Raw genomic sequence first — 14963 nt, 5'->3', positions numbered from 1 at the left:
CACCAAAATCTGTGTTTTTATTTGTTGCTTTATTTATATTTTTGGATTGTGGTCATTTATGGTGGTTATGATTGTTTCAAATTCAATTGCTAAATTGTTAATTTTAGATACAAGCAACAATCAACCGGTAGTTTAAACGTTGGAGTTAATCTTAGATTTTTTCAAAACTTGTAGTTGCCTGCGATTTATCTCCAATGGCAATTGTTTGGAATAGTTGTTATAACTTATAATATAACCAAGCGTGCATTTTTAGCTCGACTGTTTGCTGAGCCTTTTCAGTTGTATTCTTTGTTTTTTGCGAGTTAATTACACCACTTGCTATTGCTTTTTCTAAAACCACCAATAAGCTTCACTGTGCTTAAAACCAAATTCCCTAATTCCAAAGACTAACCTAACTTCGACTTTAATTGGCTAACTGGAGATATGTGCTTCGAAGCAAATACAGGTATATGGGTTTTACAGTAACACAATAATAATAATATTCAAGAATGTAAAAGACTTAGTAAAGCAAGGAGGATGTATAGAAACAAATTTATAACACAAGCTTACCTCAACTCCTAATGATAGTAGATAGGATGCTTTAGATACTTCACACTTATTTTCAGAATTCACAAGGATATTTGTGTTTTAATATGTATATACAAATGGTAGGAGGCTTACAATTACAAAAACAAAGTTGAAACAAAGTGAGAACTGAAGAAAGACTTATATTATTATTGGTTGTTCTTTACAAAAGAATGACATTCCTTTTATAGAAGGAAGAAGGTGCTGCTATCAAACAAATACCAATATCTATCTAAAAGACCTACGTGTCCTTGTAGTACAATCATTCCTACAAATGCTTGACGATATTCTTTGACCGATTGACCTATATACATTGCTTATTATGTACAATATTGCATTGATGGGAAGAAAACAAATTAGTTTTGCATCCAGCCTTATAAGAATAATATAGCTAAATCAGCAAATAAGTTAATGGACATACATTAATTATTCATTTTAAGAAAATTTTTTATAAAAAATTTAAAAAAAAACTGTAAAAAAAAAAAGTAAATTACTTTTTCATTTTCTCATAAAAAATTTCCTAAAAAAAATGGAAACAAGAGTCTTGTTAAGTTGAACGGCAACCGAGCATATAAAACGACACGGTCTGTTAAGCAAAGGCCAACTACCAAGTAAATAAAACGACATCGTTCAGACTAACGTTTTGGCTTCTCTCGCATCCACTGCTCCGGATTCCGAAATTCCTTGAAACATTCTCATGCTTTAAACCCACGAAAGAGATAGCTTTCAAATATTTTTACATATGTCATTGTCCATTAAACACAAACACAACCACAACCGACTCCGAGGTTAATTTGCAAAACAAGCACCCTTCTGCAAAATCCATCGGATCTGCTATTCTTTGTGAATAGGTACATTTCTCTTACTCAATACATTCTCGTTTTCAATTTGTTATAATTCTTTCTTTTCTTTTATTCTTCTGGCTTTTTATGTGTAGCTAATTAATTTTTAGCCTAAAAAAATGTGGTTTTAATTATTCAACCTTCGAAAATGTTGGAACCTTGAAATGGGTTGTGTTTAAATTGCCTTTATAGGTAAGAAAATCATAGTTTCCAAAAATGATTGTCTAGGAGGTGGTTTTAATTATTCAACCTTCGACATTGTCCGAACCTTAAAATGGGTTAGGTTTGAATTGCCTTTATATGTAAGAAAATCATTGTTTCCAAAATGATAGAGCTTTTGTGTTGGGCGTTTATTATACATATAAGAGAGAGAGAGCTAGAATCAATTAATGGGTCTGATTTGAAGCTTTTTTTTTTGACAATTAGTCAACAATACACATTGGGGTGTCCTCTATCAGAGTGCATAAGAAAGAAAAGAATACACACGAGGGACCCAAAATTTTGCAAAAAAGGGTTGGTTGCTTGGTTGTTGTTTATTGAGACATTATTCTGTACACCTGGAGAAATCTCACGGTGCAACACTTCACTTGTTCACCATTTCACTAAAAATTGTTGAGACACCACTGCGCACCCTTGGTGTAATGATCACTCCACAAGTATAAGCAATGGGAGTTAAGGGCCGAGTTTCAAGTCTCCAGGAGGGAGTTTCACATGTAGACTTAAATTAGGGTAGAGTAGAATTTCTAACTCGTTTATAAAAAAAAAATTGCTGAGTCAGTTTAACTAAATATATTTTTTATCATAAGCTAACTCAGCAATTTTAAACAAATGAGAGTCTTTTAGTTAAATAGTGGAAAAGTAACGTGGTCCACCATGAGGACTGTATAATTTCTTGTACACCTGTTCTTCATACACAGGTGAGCTCATGTGTGAAGCTTACCTAATGTGAAAGGAGGGTGTGGTACACCAGGTGCAAATGGTCCTAGTTTTAAGACACTGTCGCTGTTGGAGGAGCTGAAAATTAGGCTGCTGATTATGATTTGGATGTTCTAGGAAGAAAATAGAAATTTTTTAAAAAGGAAGACGTTTTTAGTCTGGATGGAAGTTGAGTAAATTATTCCAGCTTGTGTTATGGGCAAGAGAGAATGAATTTAACATAAAATATTTGATCTTCTTTTGTTTTATTAAACTTTATCTACCTGCAACCATTATCATTCTTGCTAGACTACAAGGTGAAAAAGACAAGTTAATGTTAAGTGCAGGCTTGTTGCCTATTAGTTGGTATGCAAAATGTTAACTTATTGAGGAATAAGGGTTAGGGTCTACACGGAAAGATGGAAAAGTATGTGATTAAGCCCCCCAAAGGGCGGCAAAATCTGGCTAGGGATTACACCACATGAAAAATGTTGGTCACTGGTTTAAATCTTCCCTTTGTCTTCCCATTGGGGCCGAATTATACTCGCTCATTTAGAATTTGAAAAGGTGAAAAGAAAAAAAAAAGTTGTTGAGGTTAATGTTTTGAGACAAAGAGTGCTTGTTATATTGCATATATGGTTTTAAATATTTCTTGAATGTGTATGGATCCCCTGCAAAAGGGCTGAAGGGCATGTTTTTTATAGAAAGGGATAGTGATACTCCTTGTGAAGTTGGATGGAAAAACCTTGTGTACCTATTTCCTGTTCCCCTTGTTGAAAATGAAGAAGCACGTTTCTTATGGCTGTACATAACCCTAATGATGTTAATACGATAATCATGCACGAGAAAACTTGTCACATAACTTAGAAACTGCCTTTGGTGCTCTTGGTCATTTTTGAAAGTACGTATTGTTGGAATTGATTGTTGAGATGAATTTTTTTTACTGATTTAGTACTTGTATCTAGTGTCCATAATGAAAATCTGTTATGATCTCTGGACACTTTCTGGTATTTCCTTGGCAATGCAGATCAGCTTTTAAGGATATTAAGAGGCAGAGAAAGAGAGAAGAACACAACGGTGTAATGGCCTCTGAGAGGGAAGATTTTAGCCTTTCGGGACCATTACACCTAACTTCTGTTGACTGGTGAGACCTTCAAACCTAACCGCCCCCTCTTCTTCAAATTTACTTTTCTTTATAGGACTAAGGCCTCTGAGGTTCTTTTAAGAATAGGGAGTTCAGTGTAGTCAAAGGCGAGCTGGGCGCTCACCTAGGTGCCTGAGTGAGGCGAGGCGCCACGAAGGCGCCTCAAAGGCTCTAAGGTGAGGCGCTTGCCTTTAAAGCCTAGGTGAGCAAGGCGACCGCCTTAAGCCATGAAAAAGGCGCTAAGATGAGAGCCTCAAGTTTTTTTTTTTTTAATTTTTTTTTATAGAAGTTTGTTGTGAAACCTATTTTTAGACTATTAATTTCAAAAGGCATGTTATAAAACCTATTGTTAGTTAAATTAATTTACAAATTTGTTTTGTAAGACTTATTGTTATATAAAAGCTTATTGTAAAATGTATTGTTAGAACTAACTAATAGAGCCTAAACCATATTAATCCTATTTTGAAATAATTTGATGGACCTAATTTCCTCATGCTACACATTGAAAAACACTTCATTATAATATTATAATACACTAGGTACATATGATTGAAGTTCTATATGTAAAATAAATATATTAAGAATTTGGCGCCTCGCTTTACTTGGGCTAGCGCCTTTTTGTTGCCTCATGCCTCAGGCAATACAAGGCCTTGGCGCCTCAAGGTCGCCATTCGCCTTTGACTACCTTGAGGGAGTTACTGGAATGGTATATATTGAACTCCTGCAAGTGGACTATGATTGTAATACTAGCTTGATAATTAAACAATATAAAGATGGCTTGTTTCTGAGCTGTTTCATTCTATTGCAACGTATAGTAGACAATATGGCAAACATTTAATGTCTGTATAATGAAATTACATCAAATTTACAACTACTGAAGTAAAGCTTCTTTTTCATGGGTGGAACATAGATTGGAACCATGACCCATAGGTTCCCCCCTCCCCCCCCCCCCCCAAAAAAAAAAGTGGCATGTGTTCTAATTTCACTCCAGTTTTTATAATTGAACGCATGTAGAAGGTGGGGCCTACTTATTTATTTGATTATATGTGTTGTGCTCTTTTCCTTCTTAGTTATTATCTTGCATATGTTTGTTGACATGACTTGGGTGCTCTATATTTGACATCAGTTTGGATTCTTCCAGTTGAGTCCTCTTTTTTTTTTTTTTTTTTGTGTGAAAATTTGAGTCCACTTTGTTTTCTCTAGAATGTGCAGATGAAGATGTGAACTGTAGTCTTTCTGTTAGGGGCCTAGTAAGAATTCAAAGATTTTGTTCTTACGCTAAACTTCCTATAAATGGGCTAAATTTTGCTTGATGTTATCATGTTTTGTTCAATTTCATCCAGAATTGGAATAGTTTTAAGTATTGGAATAGTTTTAAGTCAATGTTGGTTTTTCTGGATGTTCTCTCTGTATTTGCTAGATGATGAGGGAAAATTTTGTTATGTGCCATATGCAGGGAGAGTGCACATCATCGAAGGTCTGTTGCTGCCAGTTTGGTTCAGGCTGTCTACATTCTTGAGCGAGATCGCCAGGAGAAGCGTCAAGATTCCCAAGTCCTTGCTCCTCCTTGGTATGAGTTTTTCCATTTTCGGTTGCTTCGTCATCTTGTGGATGATGTTGATCATTCCATATTTGGTGCCGTTTATGAATTCAAACCTCCAGCATCTTACTGTAATGACTCACTAGATGGAAGTCCACGATATGTGATTGCATTCCGAGGCACCTTAACTAAACCAGATTCCCTCTCACGTGATCTTGAGTTGGATCTCCACCTCATCCGAAATGGGCTTCACCGGACATCTCGCTTTGAGATTGCTATGCAAGCTGTCCGAAACATTGTTGCTTCAGTAGGCGATTCAAATGTCTGGTTAGCTGGTCATTCCCTTGGGTCAGCGATGGCAATGCTTGCTGGAAAAACTATGGGCAAGAATGGCATGTTTATCGAATCTTTTCTCTTCAATCCGCCATTCTTTTCAGCCCCTATTGAGAGAATTAAGGACAAAAAAGTGAAACATGGGATTCGATTTGCAAGCAGTGTGATCACAGCAGGACTTACTCTAGCTATGAAGGGTAACCATAACCACCAGAGAAACCAGGCAGAAGATCCTTTTGCTGCTTTGTCTGCATGGATCCCTTGTATATTTGTGAATCCAGCAGATCATATTGGTTCAGAATATGTTGGCTATTTTGAACATAGGAAAAAGATGGAAGAGATTGGGGCAGGAGGTATTGAGAGGTTAGCGACCCAGAACACGATTGGGGGTCTACTAATGCATGCAATGGGGAAGGAGTCAGAGCCACCATTACACCTAATTCCCTCTGCAAGTCTGACAGTTAATCTAACTCCTTCACAGGAGTTTAAGCAAGCTCATGGAATTCATCAGTGGTGGCAACCTGATCTGCAATTGCAGACCAAGCTTTACAAGTACAAATAATTGTTGACATAATTATTCTTATTATTACTTATTTCTTATACATCTTATATCTGTCTGGGTGAGTAATTAATTTGGTCTTCCTTCTAATAGTTCATGGAAGCAGTTACCAGCAGATCGCATCCAATCAGGCTGAAATTGAAACAGAAAAAGGAAGAAGGATCCAAGCTGTTTTGTTTCTATAGATGTAAAGGGTCAGAGACTATGGTTTGAAGCATGGAGTTTTGAAGCCAGGAATTCCTTTCATGGGCTGAACTGAACACATGCTATTTGAATTGCACATTTGCATGTATTTAGTGTCATTTTTTTTGTTAATACTGTAGTTTGCAACCAGAGAAATTGGTTTGTGTTGTGGGAAATTTGTGTCTTGGATTTCATCAAGTCCTTGGCGAATGGTGATTAGAACCAAGAAGTAAAAGCACAGCGGCTATTTGTTGGCTTAAGGCTTATGGTTACTTTTGTATTTTTTATGGGCTACCTAAGTGTAACTGTGTAAGTGTGTTACACTTGATCTGTCTCTTTGAAATCCTTGGCTAAACGCACATGGTCTGGACGTTGTGTTTGACTGTACCCTCATTTCAAATATCTGTCGGTTGGAAAGACGAGGCAAGATGAATGTTTGATTTTAAGGCATATTCTGTTAACTTGTAAAAATGATAAAGTTGTAATTGTTTGAGGAAAAGTGAATGGAATTGGTGGGTCCATTTTTCCACCAATCACAACGTTGTGAAAAGATTACAAAACATATTCTATTATATGTGTGTGTATGTATGCTATGTCCCATTTTTCCATTTTTTTTTTTGGTTGAATGACTCTATCTTCACAAATTGGTTTTTCTTGGACATTGTAGGATCTACTATTTGAAAGAAAATGGTGAAGAAGCAAAGTATATTTAGCTAAATTATCCTTTCCTGCTGTAGTGCTCTTTATTCATTTATTTTTGAAAAGTAGTTCTCCTCATTCAATTGGCCAGAGATCCCGGGGAAAGGTTAAAAAAAATAAGGCTCATTAAGCTAAAATGTTCATAGACACAATCTTTATTGACTAACATCACTTTCATGTCATATATTACAAGCAGTAATATCACTTTCATGTGGGTCAACATTATTTTTGTTAACACTTATCTCAATATGTCATCTAACAATTTTGCTCTTAAAAGAGCAAAATTTATGGGGGCTAGATTTATTATTCTTTATTTATCACTTTGTGATTATTCTGCAACTATTTTTGACTAGAATGTTAATAGCATCTAAAAGTGCGCATTGAATTGGATACTTACCTTAAAAAGGCGCACAGGATTGAAAATTTCAAACACTTGTTGTGGGAGGTACATTTTTCTAGTTGTTTGGCCGAAAGTAAACCATTAGCCATTAGGAGCAAGTTGAACGCCCATTCAATTTGTCTGTGACCAATAGTATTGTGAGTAGGTTTGGAAGATTCTTTCATTTCAAGGAATTTATTTCATAGTACTATTCTTGTATGTTTTTGGTCCTCTTCTACCGTGATTGGTGTGTATAATAAAAATAATCTCAGTAATAAATCAGAATGAAAGTGATATTGCTCATGTATTACTATGCAAGCACTAATCATGTCTCTTTTGTAGATTTTACCTATCAGTTACTAATTAACACTAATTGAATTGTTCATTTGATTTTGTTTTTGTTTTGAATACAAGTTAAGTAAAGCTCATTAAATCGTTCATTTCATTTCTTGAATTGTTCATAATTAATGATTCAAATATCATAATTGAATTGTTCATTTCATTCCTTTATCAAATAAACTTATTAATTGTTCACTTCGTTTATTTATCAAACAAACTTATCATGTCAGTTTCAAATTGACCAAAGAAGATTCTCTTGATTTGGGAATTTAATAAGCCGGTTATAACAAATCTCACAACTGTCATATATGACAGTTTATGACTGGAGTATATATTAAAAAAAATGATGTGAATAGTACAGTGTGAAAGTAATGTATTAAAAGTAAAAATCAACCACGAAAAAAAAAAAAACTATAAAATTTGTTAGCGTCTCTGGCATTCTGTTGTGAATTAGCTTATATTTTCTACAAGAAAAAGAGGAGAGGGAGAAGGAAACATTGTGAAAGTTTAAAGCCACTTTCTTCAAGCTGTCGTTCAAATCAAATTTCTAGAGAGGACCTCAATCATTTTCAGAATTACAATGTATATACCAAACCAAAGCCATTTGTGATTGTGAAGCCAGATTTTAGAAAATGTATTGCTCCAAACAGAGCACGTGGTGAATCTACAGGAAATGCGTGAGTTCACTGACAAAGTCTGTGTCTCGATCTGTGTTAGACACTTAGACAGACGTGACACCTATAGTAAAAGTCAAAAAAGTAGACTCGAATCCCCATTAAAATGGACAATTATCACCACACCACACCACACCAAGTGCTACCTTTGTCCCAACCACCTGCACTTTGTCCCACAAATTTTTATACTTTTTTTTTTTTAACTCACTCACTCACACATTTTCACTCGCCTCTAGACTCAGCCACCGCAGTAAATTTTTATAAAAATCACCGTCACCACTCACCACTCACCACATCCAGATGGCCACCACTCACCCTCCAGTACTATCTCAATCATTGACCATGAAATTCGTGCTACACATTTTGATTTTGTTCCTCAAAACTCACAAAAACGACGCCATTGTGCTCACTTTTCTTTCTTAATTCCTGTAGTAGTAGTAAATAATAATAATATATAGTAATATTAAATCCTTAAACAGAGCCGCACTTTACGCATCTTTGTAATAAGATTGCACTCTCAGTCACTCATTCCAATATGGTCGGTCTCCTAAATATACTCTTATTCTCGCATCATAACTTTACTGACTACCTAATTAATCTCAACAAAAAGCACCAAATACTACATTCCAAAAAAATATTATGAAAGCAAATGTAATGATTACATTGAACAATAAATGATGTAAGTAAAATTAATGACATAAACACTAGGAGTATATCTTACATTCCATAATTAACTTCAGAGATATAATTACATTGATGATTGATCAATAAAAATCAAATAATTTAATTTTAATTTTCACCAAGATAAAATAAGAAATTACCTTTGGTTCATTCGTCAATGCAGCTTAATTGGAAACCTAAACAAAATACACAGCCTTTGAAACATAAAACCTTGCTTATATATAAAAAAAAAAAACTTTCCCAAAACTGCTCCCATAAGGCATAAGCCTCAATTTTTAGTTAACTAACGAAAACTTGAGCTCATAATCCAGTTAATAATTTACAACAAAACCCAAGAAAATTCCCATTACAACCTCAAAAACCTAGAAACCTTAACTAAAAAAAAAAAAAAACCATTTTTACACTTACCATCCACCAAAACAAATTGGGTAATCCAAATTAAAAATACCCATACAACCATATTTCCCAAAACTAACAATCATTAAAAAAAAAAAAAAGAAAAAAGAAGAAGAAGAAGAATTATTAGCAATGGAAACCTAAGACAGATCCATCACTCACAGCAATGACAACCTTACAATCCGCTTTAGCGTCCACGTGGTGGGTAAAGATATGCAAGACCCGAACCCGACCCGCCATCTCCATCTTCGACTCTATCTCCATTGTGGGCCCGACCCGATTCGCAACGCCAACGGGTACGGGTCCCATTGCACTCACCGATTGTGGGGCCACCAAAGGGAAAGACTGAACAGCAAAAGTGGCGGCCATGTACTGGGTCCGACCGGAGTCGATTGTGCCGGCGGGTATGAACATGAACCCGATCCGGTTACCCGCATAGAGGAGCTGGAGAGTGCTGTCGTAGTGAGTGAAGGAGGCTTTGTTTGGGTTCAGAACGGCGACGTATTGGGAGAAAGTGAAGTTAACGGTGGAGGAGTTGTAAGAGACGGAGAAGGAAGGGAGGTTGACGGCGTTAACGGATATTTTGGGGTCGTGGGGTTTGAAGACAGTGAAGTAAACGATGAAGATGATGATGATAACGAAGATGAGGAAGACTGTGGCGACTATGCATGAAGCTAAGTTTGTACGGCCCGATGGGGGTCTCTGTGGTTTGCTCATTTTGCTTTTCCTTTTCCTTTTACTTTTCCCTTTGCCTTCGCCTTTGCCTTTGCCTGTGCTTTGAGAGTGGGATGATCTATGCCTTGGAGAGAGAGGGAGAGAGAGAAAGGAGGTGTGTTTGGATGTGGGGTTGGGGTATTTAATAAGGGTGAGAAAAAAAGGAAAAGTGGGACAAATGGGAAATGAGGTTTTAATTGATGTGATATCATTATCAATGATTCAATGTTGTGAAAATTTTTTTTTTTCCTTTTTTTTGGATGTCATAAAATGGGAGAAGGATGAAATTTTATGTTGATGAGTATGCCGCTGATGTGGCACATTAGCTGAGTCGATTATAATGAGTTGGCAATTTGACTATTATGATGATGTGAATGTCTAATTAACCTAATCATGCCTTAATTAGAAAGTAATATAAACTTGAAAGAGTAATGTTTGAAAGAGTAATGTTTTAGATGAAGGAGGAGTTCAAACCTTAATAAAATACTATACATTTTAGAACTAAATCTCGAAATATCATCCTTGGAGCCAAATCCTTTGCTAGAATTCGAGTTTCAAATCTATAACAAGAATCTATAAGAGAGTTGTAGTGACATGTGAGGGTTTTGTTTCTCTATATATGCTTGGATTATTGAAATGAGTATTTTTTATTCCAAATCAAATGAAAAGATTGTGAATCAGAAAAAACAAGTGGAGAGATGATAAATGGATTATAAGTATGAAATCGGCTAAAATATTATTTACATCATTTAAAGTTGAGGTTGTTTTTAAATTGATCATTCAGATATTATTTACACCCATATAAGTGATATGCTAATAGTTCGAGTTGATTCGACTCGATTAGAAAATGTATTGGCTTGCTATAGAGCTACATATCCAAACTAAGTCAAACTACTAAATTGGACCAACCTTACTCATTTTTTGTATAGATTTCAATTTTGGTGTTTGTTTTCCTATGTTGGGCTCACAACTCACCGACATTGGCCCATATCTCATTCTTTTTGGTTCCAACATTTGCGAAATTCGTCAACTCACTAACACATGCTTCAACATGATCTCGTCCTACGTCAATATTTTTTAGGCCATCAGAATAGCCATTCTCAGTCTCTAGTAGCTTCTCTCATTGGTCACTGATGCACCCATTTTCAAGCCCTTGTAGTCGTCTTTTGGCGCATTCTTCCATTGTCATGATTCTAATCTGTACAGTTCTTTCTCCATTATGTATGAATAATCATCCATCTAATCCGATGATTCACCGTCACCTTCTAGGCATCTTTAAGACATAAGTTTCTATTTCAAATTGAAGGCATCATTAAGAATCTACCTGGAGTTTGAGGTGAGTGTCAAAGATATAATTTTATGTGTAGTGATCCAAGAGATCCAATATAACATAGACATTGTTATGACTAACCTTAACTCATATAAATACCCTATTAGGATTTTTTGAAACAAAGAATGCATAATAATGATATAGATTCTACGAGATTCTTCCGTGGACGTAGACTATCCGACTGAACCATATAACCCATGTATTTCTCATTCTCTCTCGCCTTCCCTTCTCTACGATTCTCTTTATTTTTGCAATATTCAACCCATGTAAAATAAAAATTTACCGCATCTAAAGTAAATGAAAAGGAATCCACCGGAAAGAACAAAGTGGTGTTGTTTGAGAGGAAAGTGTGAAAGCGAAACTTTGACACTGTTGTTTTGTTGTTATAATCTATTTTGTTGGGAGTTTTGTCTTATGGGAGGTTCAATTGTCTGTGTGTACTCGGACTGAGGTTTGTGGTCCTTCCGAGAAAGTATCTTCAGCCACATAGAGGTTAAATGAGTGGTGGTCCACTTGAAAAATGAAGTAACGATAAGTTCAGACTATGAGTGTTAGAGTGAGTGTAAGAGCAAAGATTACAATAACATTAGGTGAAATCGCATGTGATGGATTATGGGATCATGTGATCTATTAACCAGTCAACATTTTTTCTTTTTTCAAATGGTCTTCAAATCCAAGTTCTTTATTCGAATTAAAAGATTGATTTAGTGGGTTCCAGGCATCATATGATCTATGAAAACGTGGATAAGTTTTCTAACTAACATTCTCCAGGTAACTACTGTCCTTAAACTAATGTTACTAGCTAGCTTCAAGAGGCTAGTTGAGTGGTTTTTAGAATATACTAGGTAGTAGGTAAACCAATTCTTTGGAGTCACTTATAAGAAATTTCTCCTGATCATTATCCCTGTGTGTTGGGGGAAGGATTAGATGTGTTTGTTTTGGCAAAGATTAGCTTTGTTTGTTTGTTTAGACAGAAATTGATTTTCGAAAAAGCATGGTGTTTGGGGTGACTGAAATTGTTGGTCAATCAAAAATTATTTTTTAATTGACTATTAAAAAAAAGACACTATTGGCGAAAAATATTTTATACTTTCATTTTCCGTCTCACCAAAAACTCAACTGAATCTCCACTCTTGCCTTCATTTTCAACTACCCAACTACCACCCCCACTGACGTCATTGTTCTCTAGTTGCCAACCATTGCTACTAGTCGCAATCAAAATTTTTTGATCTAATTTAAAAAAAAAAAATTTATTATACATGTGCTTGAGAAAAGAGAAAATGTGAGAAAGTAGTAGAAATTATGAGCCTATTTGGTACACACTTCCAAATACATGTTTTCAGATTTTAAACAACATTACACGTATTTTCATACACTTTTTCACCCACACATATTTCCAAGATTGCAACTAAATAATTGCAAACATTTTTTTTTTTTGGTTAAGATAGCTTGACCCCGGTAATTAATTCAATTACACAAGTTGATTAATTAGGTTCAATAAATCGTGAATGCACCAACAAATAGGACTGAGCAAGGGACTCGACCGACCCAACCCGAGAGGTTTTGGATAGGTTTGAGAATATTCAGGTCGGGTTTCCGGTCTAAATTTCAGGTTATTTTCGATTTGGGGTTGGTTTCGAGTCGGTGTCGGGTGTCTTATATATGCTACTTCTGAACCTGCTTTTTTTTTTTTTGTTGAAAAAAACCCTACTCTTTGTTGGTCTCTCTCTGCCTCCCCCAGCTACTCTCCCAAGTCTCAATCTCACCCAGTTTTATCTCTACGTGTGTAAGTCATCCTTCTCTTTGTTGATTTAGTTGGGTTTTTAATACTTTCAGATTTTGGGTTTTATTCTATGTGAATATCCTATTTGGGTTTGATTTTCTTGCATTTTGTGATGTGGGTTTGGCTTGAATCGTATTGACAGGCAGCAAAACTAGTTTTTTTAAGGACCCATTTCGATATTTTTCAGGTTTTTAACTATAGAGTTGTGTTTCTTTAACTAAAGAGCTGTGTTTTATTAAGGACCCATTTTGATTTTGTTCATGTTTTTGTATTTCAAGGTTCGTGAAAGTGTTGGTAGTAAGTGGTTTAAGAGGTTCTATTTTGGATGTGGTCTTGCTGAAGCAATGAGATTAAAGCTTTGAATCCATGCCTCACATGTACCTTTTGATTTGTTCTTTTTTAGTTTTTTAGATTTATAACTGCATGTAAATGCTTGATTGAGTCTCAAATTGTTAGAAACAGTTTGGTGGGTATCTCTAAAATCTTCATGTCAATCATTCCATCTTGTTGCTGTTAAATGAATAGTTTTAATTTTGTGGTAGCTGTTCTGCTTGTGATCTTTGGATATTAGTTGAAATTAATTTTTTGAATTCAATAAATAGTTTTGTTGTGAGAGGAATCCCCTTAAACATTGTATGCTTTGAAATTGCAAACTGCCTTTGCTTGTGAAATGCATGTCTAACAAACTGCCCTGGTCCATTTGTTTTCTTTAACAATGCAGGGTATAGTTTCAATGTGGTTTTGCATTGGAAACTATGTTTTAAGTTTGGAAGTATATGCATGCTATTTGGATGTCTAAGATGCTTCTATTCAATTTTTTATTTTTTTGGTATTGGATGTCTAAGTTGAGAATGTATTTCAAGACAATGCATTCACAATTAAGGATTCAATACCTTTTTGTCTTGTTCACTCTTTTATTTATAGGCGGCATTTACCTCATCCATTAAAGGTTGATAGTTCCTGTCATGTTAATTATCATGTCTTTTTATGCATGTTAGAGAAACTTCTACCTATAATGTTTCTGTGAACTAATTCTTAGTTCCAAAATGTGATTCCAAAAGCATTTTTAAGTTGGATATACTTGGCTGGGAGATTCTAGGCATTGCATTCACTACTGCCCTTGCTGTAGCTACTGATCCCATTGCTTCTCTAATTGATACAACATTTATTGGTCATATTGGTATGTTTCATGTAAAATATTCTATCTAGTTTTAGAGTATATAACTTCTTTATTTTTTTTTCATTATTATATCTGCATGGTGATAAACTGAACATACTGGTAAAGTTGTACAACATTTGACAACTTTAGTCTCATTTTTTTAGTAGTTTCTTTAATAGTTTTGTGAATGCATTGTTTAAGGATTGATTTTTTTTGTGTGGTACTAGGTCATGGATTCAATGGAGCCTACACAACTTGATGTTGCCATTGCAAGACCAACTATGAGATCTCCTCGTTTACCACATGTGATATCTTCTTCTAATCCTAATAAGAGAAAATCACCATCAACGACTGCAGACCACTTTGAGAAGTTTATAGATGAGGAAGGTAGAACTAAGACAAGATGTATATATTGTAGCAAGGAGTACATGGCTGATGGCAAAATATATGGGACATCTAATTTAAAAAAACCATACACCTATTCGTCCTGAATATCTTTTTAATGAATTGCATGATGGACAAGACCCATTGTCCAAGGATGTAGAGGAGGGAAATCTAGTGCCTAGGACTTTTACAAATGTTGTGGGTAGAAAAGTTATTGCTGAGATGATAATATTGGGTGAGCTTCCATTTAGGTTTGTAGAGAATCAATGATTTAGAAGGTTTTGTAATGTCTTCCAACCTAATTTTAATATCCCATCTCGCTTCACAATAGCTAAAGATGTGAGT

At 35.2% G+C, this 14963-nt stretch overlaps 2 protein-coding genes across 2 annotated transcripts; one reads left to right on the top strand and one right to left on the bottom strand.

Moving 5' to 3' along the window:
* The first annotated feature begins 768 nt into the window (after positions 1-768).
* LOC142639201 (GDSL esterase/lipase At4g10955) lies at positions 769-6642 on the top strand. Its single transcript, XM_075813329.1, has 4 exons — positions 769-1415; positions 3349-3465; positions 4922-5890; positions 5991-6642. Exons 2-4 carry the CDS (start codon positions 3404-3406, stop codon positions 6031-6033), a joined length of 1074 nt encoding a protein of 357 aa, XP_075669444.1. The 5' UTR covers positions 769-1415; positions 3349-3403; the 3' UTR covers positions 6034-6642.
* A 2446-nt stretch (positions 6643-9088) lies between these two features.
* On the bottom strand, positions 9089-10069 carry LOC142608904 (uncharacterized). Its single transcript, XM_075780562.1, has one exon. It carries the CDS (start codon positions 9963-9965, stop codon positions 9375-9377), a length of 591 nt encoding a protein of 196 aa, XP_075636677.1. The 5' UTR covers positions 9966-10069; the 3' UTR covers positions 9089-9374.
* Between the last annotated feature and the right edge of the window lie 4894 nt (positions 10070-14963).

Source organism: Castanea sativa, chromosome 1, assembly GCF_040712315.1.
Source record: "Castanea sativa cultivar Marrone di Chiusa Pesio chromosome 1, ASM4071231v1".
NCBI lineage: Eukaryota > Viridiplantae > Streptophyta > Magnoliopsida > Fagales > Fagaceae > Castanea > Castanea sativa.
The sequence above is the reverse complement of the archived record's forward strand: the minus strand, read 5'-3'. Positions and strand labels throughout refer to the sequence as shown.